Here is an 11796-nt window from a genome sequence, read left to right as displayed (position 1 = left end):
CTTTTTGCTATTTAGACGACAATTTTGATGAAATTTCAGAGTTTTTAAAAGAAAATGAAATACCAGAAGATGAAATACAATCTATCGCAGAAAATGTAAGTACTTTTTGTAATTTTTAAGAAAATGCATTATCATAAATTCACGCTTAGCATGCTAGCTAGCTAACTTTATCTGACTTCTGTTAATAAAACTGTAGTTTTTAAAAAGATCCAGCTAATTTCTTATTCATTTATAGGTTGACCCAGGTTCGTTTATGTGCGGAATGTGTGAAAAAACGTTGCAAGAGTAAAGGTGGGTTAAAACTCCATAAAATAAAGCATACATCAACAACAGCAGTAAATAATGAAGAAGTGGTTTGTAAATCAAAACTGTTCAGAGATTTTCTTGTATTGTAAATGATTCCTGCAAAAAGATTTTAGACAGCCTCTATCCTGAGGCTATTGAGTCTGAGTAAATAATCTTAGAATTTGTATGATTCTGAGTCTACATTTATTCTTATAAAAAGAGTTTATATTTCGGACCGCATGATATGTTTTGTAATTTTTCAAGGTACGCTACTTACATGTAATTATATCTTTCGCATGAAAATATCTTTCGCAGTTGTAAACTCGATAGTTTTTTCATCTACAGCTTTAAATTCTTATTGCGCTCCCTACCTTTTGTTATTACATTCAGCCACACCCTTCTCTATTCTTTATTATTAACTTTCTCGTAGGGCAACTTATCCCTACCCCTTTTTTTCTTCTACTAGTATGACATCCAACTATAGAACAATTATCTCCCGGCATTTTATCGCATCTGGATACTTGAAAATCAATTTTTGTTCTTGTAAAAACAAATAAAAACACAGAAGTTAAAATTACCAGAAGCTTTTCAGTTTATATTTTCTTTTTATTTGTTTTTACTATTACCCTATAGAAAATGTTGATAATAAATTTTTGTTCTGACACACTGATTTATAACACATCGCGATTTCGAAATGCAGTAGCTGCATGTGGGAACAGGTTATAGTATTATTATTTCCGCACTTACTTAAGCATGATAATCTTGTTTCCTAGACACAAAAATGAATTTATTCACGTTGATAAATTATATATATGAACAGTCAAGAAAAATCGAAAATATTTTTCCCTTAACATGTTTTGCGATTATGCGAGAATAGCTGAACTTTACGTTTTATTTTTTTTGTAAAATTATAAGACATAACTCTCTTCATTATACGAAAACATTTTATTGGTTAAAAAATACTTCTATATCATGAAAATAATAACTTTGGTGATATACTATTCTCAACTTCTTATGAAACTTTGCGTAATATGCGCAATGTGAAATTGAGTTGTGCACGGTCAGAAAAAAGAACAATAGAATAACGTTCTGAATAAGATATGAATGAGAAACTCGAAAGTTTCTAAACCAGGGTTTTTGTCTATCAACTATGTTAGACACTAAAAAGTTCGAGTTACCCGAAGAAATTAACTTCAGGGAAACCAAAAAATGGTTTGAGAAAACGAATGTTCTAGTTATCCGGGGTTCGAGCTAACGAGTAGTTTTTTTAAGGAAGTATTAAGGAATGTCCAAGGGACCGTAGAAAACAGTTCGAGCTAATAAAAGTTCGAGTTAACCGATGTTCGAGTTACCAGGAGTCTACTGTAGTTATGAGCATTTTTATCTCATCATTTACATCTCCTATATGTTCTTACGCCGTACAAGCAATTACGCAGTGAATGGCATCAACGATTCGTCTAGTCCTTGTTCGTGCACAGCAGAAATTGGTTAAGTAAGTTCAAAACACTTCACTTCAGCTATGTAACATTTGCATCGCAAGTAACTTTTGAACTCCAGATACTTTTCCTGAATTACATTTTAACTATGTCAACATTGACGAATTTTCAATTCAATTCAATTCAATTTCATTCATTTATTTGATCAGCTTTATTTTTACGGTCTTCAATAATTCGTCTTAAATATCTGCTAGTTTTAATAAGTCTCAACAGACGTTGGGCAGCATAGCATTGAATAAATTGCTGTAGTATCTCAAAGAGAGATTAACACTTGTCTCAATAAAACAAGGATAAAGAAATAATTAGATGAAAATTAAAACACTATGGTGACGAAAAATATAAATTATCTATTCTAGCTGATGTGAATTAAAATTAAAATTATAAAAATTAGAATCAATATTCACATAAATATAACCTAAATTACTGTATAAAAATAAAGATATCCTGTTCACAAATAACATGTTTATGTACACAACTATACACACAATGTTTCTCTCTAACGACGCAGTTAATTTGTACCTCTAACGACACAGCTATTTTGTACCTTTAAGCTTCCGAATGAGTAGGAGAACCAAAAGTTTGAAACTCCAATGCAGTATCCTGAAATGATAAAAAAGAAGCAACAACATGAAATAAGCAGAGTTATTTAAAACAGAATGATGGCTTGCATTGCAGCGTCTCTCACATAACCGAACAGCGTCGTTTTATAGTAGCTTCTTTACCATGATGGTCACAGCTTTAAGATTTTACAATTTTAAGAGATTTTAGAAAAATTTAGGAGGATTTTGGGCTAAATTCGGAAAACCCACAAACTTTCCTGACATACATCTTGGTTAACCTTAAGTTTTTAAATTTTAAATGTGGCAACCCTGTTTCAATATTTGTTCTACATTATTCAAACAAATATTCAAAAACACGGGCAATTTCTTGGAAAGTAAGATGCCTTACTGTACCTATTGGCTCCATGCACTGTTAATACTAGCTAAAGCTAGATTTTCATTAAAATTGTGGGTACGCGTGTCGTACGTGAAAGTCAGTTGATATGATTTCAACAGGCCTGACGTTTTGGCTATATGTGAAAAAGTGGGATCGAATCCACTTTTTCGCGTAGTATACCGCATTAAAAATATTCAAACAAATGAACAATTGTTATGTGAACCAATCAGTAAAGCCACAAAACAATGAGCATGTTGCGATATTTACATTGTACGGCTTGAGACCACACAGGTCCGAAACGAAATAAGAGCTAACATTGGGATAACGCAGAACACCATCACAAGATAAAGTTGAAAAAAACAACTACAAAAAACTGACCTCTTTTAAGTATGAAGCAACTTCCATCTTCAAGTCAGCGTAACGTTGTTTTAAATCTTCGTGGTAAGCAATTTGGTCTGGTTTGATCAGCACAGCATTTAACTCCACTGCTTGACCACATGCTTTCACGAAATCCCTAGATCAACAATCATAACATTCTCAACACTTTGAAATGTTTCTATTGGTGACAACTTTTAATATGAAAACATTATACATCAACTAAAGCTTTTCGTTTAGATTTGGATCACTCTCCTGAATAGGGACTTACACTTGTCGACGCCGTCACGCGACTGACATAATGTTTACTAAGAATCGTAAAAAATAATAGGGTACTGTGATCCCGAAGTCCCTTCGACCGTTGACCTTTATTTTACGGACTTTCCTTTTGTGTGACTGAGTTGATTGATACGGCAAAAAGCGTCTGACATCCGAAGAATTTTCATGCAAGATTGGCTTGGCGGCCAAAATAACGTATTCTGATTGATTTACAAAAAACTGACAACTTTGACCCATATTTACGGCATTCGAAATGTGACACAGCATGTATTTTCAATAATTGCCGTGTAATTTAAATTTCAGATCACACGAAAGCAATTAGGAGGGCTTTTTTGGACCAAACTAAAGCAATCAAGGGCTTTCGGACCAAATGAAAGCATGCAAGACTAATAAGTAACCAGGCATGGTGACTCACATGTGTGCTGCTATGAGATGCAAGAAATTTTTAAATGTGCAGGAGATACGTAAAGTTATTACATTAAATCAAGTCTTTATGTCAAAAATATAATTACAGTTGCTTACAGATATTGGAACATATGTAGCTAGCTACAATCCCGGTTAAAAATAATGGCAGTAAACCCTTTTTTCATGTGTAGCAAGAGCTTGATAAGTACAAAGCCCCCTTTCCCCCTAGTATCAAAAGTTGTGCTAACGCGTTTCCAAACATTGATAATGGGGGAGAGGGGGTAAGAAAGGATTATACTGCACTTTTTGTAGCTTACAGCCAATATATTTTCACCGGAAGTGTCTCTGAAATTTTAGACTTAGAATTTTTTCGGCAATTTTTTGCAGTAATTTTTTTGACTTAATTTTTAAATTAATTCTAAAGGTGGATACTATATATATGTTTTGAAGTATGTACCAGCATTGTTTCTTTTGTGCCATGCTAAAATTGGAAACAATAGAAATGCTAAAACAATAGATGACGAGGCGAATGGGGCATTTTTCGATAATCGCGAGACATTATAATATTCCGTGAAAAATTGTAGTTAGATGAATACGTTATTGTTACTAATTTTTGTGGGTATTAATTTTGACGCAGTTGTGCGAAAAAAAATTATTTGCGCGCAAAATTTAGTACAGAAGCAACGCGCAAAATGTTTTGGGTGAAAAGTACTACGCGCAAAAAATATATATATACCTTTTCAAGAATGAAAGGGTACATGTATATTGAGTAAAAAATTCAAAAAATTAGTACCAATAAGGTAGTGCTAAGCTCTGTAAGGGAAGATCGAACTGAAAAAAGGACCTTGTTTATGTTTGTTTTGCATGTACATAACTGCCAACAGAAACAATGATAACAAGAACATGTATATTTTCGTCTTTCTAGAAAGATATATATATAAACATACAACCAGCGCAAAATCAAAATGTCTCCAAAAAACAGTCGGGGTAAGTATCAAAAAATGGACCTACAAACTTCCATGAAGTTGAGGATATTGCATCAGGAGAACGGTCTGAGTTGTTATGAGCTTGTCAAGCGTTATGGAAAACAGTTTGCAAAGCGGACCATTACAGGCAATGAAAGTGGAGCTCCCTAGGACATTTTTCATAAACCCTAACTTCAAGGGTCTGAGACAGCACTGTTTCCTCGCTATATTGATCCTCTGCGCAAAGGGTCGCTGTTTTCCACTCAAACCCCAATTTCAAGGGTCTGAGACAGCACTGTTTCCTCGCTATATTGATCCTCTACGCAAAGGGTCAATACCGCGGGCAATTACCGCTCTCCTGCAGCACTCTCGTACGAACGCAATGTTGTCACCCTGGTTGGGGTCGCAACATAAAATAAAATGTCCAGCGTCCCAGAAAATGCAGCTGAAAATGGTCAAATTGAGATTGTTAAGATGTTCAAAGAGTGGGGTGTGATAGACTTTAATGGGGCCATGAAAATTGCAGCTGAAAATGGTCACATCGAGATTGTTAAACTGTGCAAAGAATGGGGTGCGACAGACTTTAATTGGGCTCTACGAGATGCAGCTGAAAATGGTCACATAGAGATTGTTAAGCTGTGCAAAGAGTGGGGTGCGACAAACTTTGATTTGCCGATGGCACTTGCAGCTAAAAATGGTCACATCGAGATTGTTAAGCTGTGCAAAGAGTGGGGTGCGACAGACTTTAATTGGGCTCTACGAAATGCAGCTGAAAATGGTCACATTGAGATTGTTAAGATGTTCAAAGAGTGGGGTGCGACAGACTTTAATGGGGCCATTCTTAATGCAGCTGAAAATGGTCACATCGAGATTGTTAAACTGTGCAAAGAATGGGGTGCGACAGACTTTAATTGGGCCATGGGACTTGCAGCTGAAAATGGTCACATCGAGATTGTTAAGCTGTGCAAAGAGTGGGGTGCGACAGACTTTAATTGGGCTCTACGAAATGCAGCTGAAAATGGTCACATCGAGATTGTTAAGCTGTGCAAAGAGTGGGGTGCGACAGACTTTAATTGGGCTCTACGAAATGCAGCTGAAAATGGTCACATCGAGATTGTTAAGCTGTGCAAAGAGTGGGGTGCGACATACTTTAATGAGGCCATGAGACTTGCAGCTGAAAATGGTCACATCGAGATTGTTAAACTGTGCAAAGAGTGGGGTGTGACAGACTTTAATTGGGCCATGGGACTTGCAGTTTTCAATGGTCACATCGAGATTGTTAAACTGTGCAAAGAGTGGGGTGCAACGAACTTTAATTGGGCCATGAAACTTGCAGCTTTCAATGGTCACATCGAGATTGTTGTATTGCTGCGTGGTTTTGATGTCATTCATGATGAATTGCTGCGACATCATCACAAGCGTAATTTTTATGCAAAACTATGGAATGAGGTAATGCCAGTGGCGTGGCATCCGGATCGATATTGGAATTGGTGTTTAGATGAGGAAGAAAAGCGCGAGATATCTAAATTATGGAAGTAATGTCCAGTATTTTGATCCTGGTTGAGGTTTAAAAAATCTATAATAAAGAGATGCCTTTCCTATCTGCAGAACAATTTGATGCCTTGAAATCAGAGAGCATTATGAAGTGGCGTGATGTTCCCACTGGAATCATATTTAAAATTGAGTATGTTGAAGAGATCAAGACCAAAAAAGGTGATGCAACTGTCATCACATTGATCGATTGCGATGGTGAACGATTTCAAGCATGGGCAACGAGTGTACTGAGAGAAGCTTTGATAGGTCGAACAGGTCAGATGTTCATCAAATCACTGGGAAAGAAACAATCTACGAAGAATCCTGGTCAATTTTACTATGATTACGACCTTGTGGAAGTGGAGGACTAAAAAGACAAAAAAAGTAATCTTTTGTGACTAGAGACAGTCACAAAAATAACGAAAGCCTGGCGCTGTTCACATAAACAAATGGACAAACTGCGACAAGAAGCTAAAGCCTTAGGTCTCAAAGGGTACTCTACGTTGAAGCGAATAGACCTTGTTGAAGCCATATGCAAAGTCAAGTATAAGGATGCGTCGACACAAACGGACGGACCGCACTGCGAGCCTTGTGCTAAAATTGCATGGGAGAAAAATCTTGAACAATATTTGAGGGATCTCGCTAAAAAACAGCGACGTGTCGTACATGATAGCGACTTGCTCATAGATCAAGATACGGGAGAAGTGATCGAAATTGTCTAGTTTGTTGACCAACATATTAGACTCTGTAAGCGGGTGGAGACTCTAAGTAGCGCTGGCATATTGCGCAGTTTGCAGTTTTTTCATAAGCTCGTCTTTGGCTTCTTGCCTGCCTTGCACCAGCAACTCTGCGCGTTCATTCTCGTTGATAGATTTCACAGCTTTTTTCGTTCGTTGTCGGATCTGCTCCTTGAGCACCATGTAGCGTTGTTTTTCCTGGATGATCCATGTAAACTCGTAGTCTGAAATTGTACCATCTTGGATCGCTCTGGAGATCTTATCGTATACAGTGTCTAGCTTCGACTCTGCCAGGAGTTTGATGCATTCGTGCTTGTGCACCTTATACTGTATCCTTTTGGAAGCATTCTTCAAACCTACTTGGCCTATGCCAACTGCAAGAGCCGCGGCTTCAAGACCAATTGCTATAGGGGCTCCGAATCCGGTTGTAAGCGTGGCAATACCTGCTGCGGAGGTGATGACAGTAACAGCAATCATGCCATGATCAGCATAGCGAAGCCCCATCCCCCAAAGCTTGAACTTTTTGTAGAGTTTTTCTCTCTCTTTGATCTCAGACCGCAGGTACTGCTCAATTTCTTCGATCTTTTTTAGTCTGTAGACCTGACTTTCTTGCTCCTGCGGAGCCGCCAGGCGATCAGGCTGCTCCTGCTCAGGCGCACTTGGCGGCAAAGTTGGGTAAAGCTTCATTGTATCAACCATTTATTCTATGAGTAAATGCATCGTAATTCCGACGAACGAAACATTTTTTTCATGATGATGCTCGTCCGTCAGCATGAACTCCAGTCTGTCTGTTGAGCCTTTCAAAGGAAGGTAGATTGGAGTGTCAAAATTCCATGTAAGCATGTCTCCCCATGCGTTTAAATCTTTGGTGGGAAGCAAAGCAAGAATTTTTGATTTCTTCCCATCCAGTAGGCAATCGTCTTCATCCAGCTGGGGGCAAACGAGTCTCAATCTTTGGTATACGTCAGTTTTGTAGTAGCTGTCATAGTCGCCTTTGGTAAAATACTTTTTTGCAGGGTCGTAGGGTAGCCCCATAAGCTCCTGCAGTTTTTGATGAATTACCACAGTATACCCGTCACTAACCCTAAGCCTACAGAGTCCATTTTTCAGGACAAACAGCTTAATCTTGTCCTGTGCTTGACTGTTGACGATGGCCGCGATATCCTCGATCTTGTACAGGCCGTTCATTATTTCAATTCGGGTAACAGTCTGATCAGGTCCTGTCATACGAATGACAAAATCGTTGTTACTGTAAAGGTTCAGCCATACGGGCCTGATACTTATTGATTTCAGGGCAATTCTCGTGTCCTGCCCTAGGTAATCGTCAAAAATCGTAGGCTTCTCTATATCCGTGACATACAGCTGTCTCATGTTTCTTTAAAGAAACATGAACATTTATAGCTATAACCACAAGGCAAAATACAAGTCCAATAGAGGCGAATGGCCTCTCGGTGTAATTAATCTAGAACATCAATGTTCACGAAATACCCAATAAAAGTCCCCACTAACCTGTTGAACGACCCCGTAAGTGTAAATTGGACCGGTCAAGCCCTTGGCTACTGGAATATACAAGTTAATTTCGCTTGTCATTGCGCTAGCACCGCCCTGGGTATATCCGCCAAACACTTGAATGGCTCCGTGGCTCTCATCAACAGTATCTTTAAATTCCACGTCTATTACCACATGCGGCGTATCCTAGCAAGAATGAAGGTACCCATGCCACACGATGACGGCTTTTCCCAATACGAGAACCCCTACTCTACATCTGGATATGCCCAGATTTGTCGTGAATATGGTGCCGACCCCAATGCCCAATACAAGTTTAAGGCTCTCATGTCCTCGCTCACAAATGGTAAATGGTGGCCGCAAGTAGATGGTGATTGGGCTAAGTTTATCATGCCTACGAGCCAAGGCCTGACATCGGAAGGTCTGTCGAAGCTTAGCGAGAGTATTCGTGTTTACGTGATTTTACTACTAGGGTCCCAAGCTGATGCCAAGGCATCCCTTATAGGTTCGGATGCTGACAATTTTACAGCTAGACAGATACTACTACAGAAATTCGAAGCCATGGTACAACGTGATGAGAACGTAGGCCACGATATCACCGAGTTTCAAAAGGTGCTTCAATATGCCAGGACCCCAGTGAATTTTGCCGTGATGCACCACGTGTACATGCTACCATCCGATATGAACCTACGTATTGGTAAAATTGTGGGGTATAACAACAACATCTTGATTGCGCCGGCGAGTGCGATGATTGGCAAAGGCTAGACCTAAACAACAAGCCCATTACCACACAGCCACTGGGTATGGGAGGGCCCTGGAAAGAGCAAGAAAAAGGCCAGCCGGTCAGGTCTGGGCAAGAAATATCGTGGGGTGGTGCCACCCTAACTTCGCCGGGGTCTGAAAAGATGTCGATGCCACCGATACCTCAGTCAGGTCTAGGAGATGGAAACCCTCACGAGGACACCAAAGCCACCTTGGTTACTGCGGGGGTAGGTCTCATCTTAGCTTATCTATGGATTAAATAAAGGTGCTCATGCTGAGACGGGCTTGCTCTTGCTGAGCCGCTAGGCGATCGCCCTTCCGCTGACATCGCCTGGCGGCTCCGCAGGAGCATGGCCGCAAGGCGATCTAATATGTTCGTCAACATACTAGATCATCTACGACTTCTTGCCACCCTTCCCAACGTAGGCCACAACAAAAGCGACGACAGCAGCGATTGTCATGTACAGGTGTTTGGCTGCGTATTCAACAACTTTTGCTGCTACTCTAAAAAAGAACGAGACAACCGTGCCAATAATCCCTGGTAGCGCCGCACCTGCCTTACCTGCTAAGTATTTCAAAAATTTTCCAAGCCTTTCCAGCTGTTTTTGCAAAAAGCCCTTCCCTGCGGCACTTCCTCCTGCGCCTGTTGCACCCGCTCCTCCACCACCTGTAACTGCGAGTACGATGGTGGAAATCAGTAGACCAACAGCCGAGACGATGCTCGCTATAGTAATTCCTTGCTCCTTGAACAAGATTCTAAGCTTTTCAGCTAGAGATTTATCGCCTTCTGCGATTTTCATCAGCGTTTCCTTAATTGCTTTCAGAGCGAGTGTCAGATGATAGTAAACCGTGTGCTTCTGGTACTGCTTCCTTTTGATCCTGGAGTCGTTCTAGATCTTCCCTAGCCTTTCCAAGGTCCTCGTTCCATATAGCTAGCTGCTCCTCGGATGCCCCAGGTGTAGCTTTCTTCGTCTCAAGCCTTTTCACCTTGGCTTCTGCTTTAGCGATCTCGCTGTCGTAGAAGATCATCTTGTTTTTCAAGTGCTTTAGGTTACCCTTTAGCGTTTGAAGCTCGAGGTTGAGCCCTCTTCTTTCACGCTCTGTGAAGGCTTGCTCTTGCTGAGCCGCGAGGCGATCGCTGGTGCCAAAAGGAGTCTCTTGCTCTTGCGGAGCCGGTAGGCGATCGATCAGGCTCTCCGTTTCATCAAGGACGTTCTCGAGCAGCGGCATCATTTCGATATCATCGGCCTTCTCCTGCTGAGCCGCTAGGCGATCAATGTGAACAATCTCGTTAAGGAGTTTCTGAGCCATTACCTTACTGCCTTTGTTTGGTGTAGTATAGTCGGTAAACCCCATGGCTCGCAAGCGATTTGTACCTAACCTCCTCCGTATCTCGGCAACGCTCCTTAATTCACCATGCCTTTTCGTGATCTCTATGCCATCGAAAAGAAGCTGGTTTCCCCGTGCCTCAAACTCGTTGTAATATCTCGCGATTGGCTGCCCCAGCTCCTCACCAAGGTGTTCGTAAAGATCGTCGACTTTTGATTTTAGTAGCTCTTCCCTCTGTCTTGTCGTGGTGTCTCTTGCGGAGCCGGATTGACCCTGATGCTCCTGCAGAGCCGCCAGGCGATCTGGCGTTAAATTGGCATCAGGCCTACTGAAATCCTCGTCTGAAATTTTTTCCTCTGGCGTAAAGTCGTCTCCTTCGTATATTGGATTAATCGGCATTTATTTGAAACGAAAATCAGCTAATAATAAAGCATGAGTAACATATTCGGAACTAAGCTCGATCCCTACGCGGAGATTAAAACAATGATGGCTATTAAAGGCAAGAAGCAGCGTGTAAAAGTAAGTCATGTCCCTAGTACGATTAATCAGAACGAGGACTTGTATGTTGACATCCCCAACATGGGGCAGAACGATGTAATTTTTCTTCGTATCACTTTGAATAGCAACGAGGTGCAAAATATTAGCGACTACAGGGTGCTCGCTACCTACAAGGACCTATGGTTGCCCAAGTTTGATCGGGAAAACAACTTGATCCTAGAGGGGATCAATCCCAACGACGGTACAATCCGCGCCCTACAGGTAAAAGCGACTGATCATGTAGGCACAGATGAGGAAAGAGCGATCGTCGCAGCTTACGGCAACACCTTTTGCATCCCTATAGGTAAAATGTTTGAATTGACACGAGACTTGCCGTTCTACCAGCCAGGGCTACACGATAGGCTGCAATTCGTTATACATTTTGCATCATATGGTGACGTTATCAAAGATGGTGGTACGGTGTCTTCAGGAAGCACGGCAGCTAAACCTGCAGACAGTGCGTACAAGATCACTAATATCGCACTAGAGTTTGACAAGGTTAATAACGAGGGTCTCGCGAGCGCTATGATGTCACGGTATAGTCGTTTGGCGCTACCCTATGAAAGGGTTCTCCGTAGCAAAGTTGTCACGATAAAAAAGGCTGATACCAGCTACAATTTGCAAATTGATACTCCAGCAAAAAGTTTAAAA

The 11796-nt window shown here is 40.6% G+C and overlaps 1 protein-coding gene across 3 annotated transcripts in view; it reads right to left on the bottom strand.

The window, feature by feature from the left end:
• Positions 1–2108: 2108 nt before the first annotated feature.
• Positions 2109–11796, bottom strand: part of LOC130636112 (dedicator of cytokinesis protein 9-like) — a 90553-nt gene continuing 80865 nt past the window's right edge. For all 3 annotated transcript variants that reach the window (XM_057445729.1, XM_057445731.1, XM_057445730.1), the window contains 2 exons: positions 3096–3231; positions 2109–2381 (listed from right to left, as the gene is read on the bottom strand). In XM_057445729.1, the coding sequence (XP_057301712.1) occupies positions 2328–2381; positions 3096–3231 (190 nt within the window). In that variant the 3' untranslated portion in view covers positions 2109–2327. The remainder of the gene's footprint in view (positions 2382–3095; positions 3232–11796) is intronic.

The sequence above is a fragment of the Hydractinia symbiolongicarpus genome, chromosome 3, assembly GCF_029227915.1.
Source record: "Hydractinia symbiolongicarpus strain clone_291-10 chromosome 3, HSymV2.1, whole genome shotgun sequence".
Taxonomy (NCBI): Eukaryota; Metazoa; Cnidaria; class Hydrozoa; order Anthoathecata; family Hydractiniidae; genus Hydractinia; species Hydractinia symbiolongicarpus.
The sequence above is the reverse complement of the archived record's forward strand: the minus strand, read 5'-3'. Positions and strand labels throughout refer to the sequence as shown.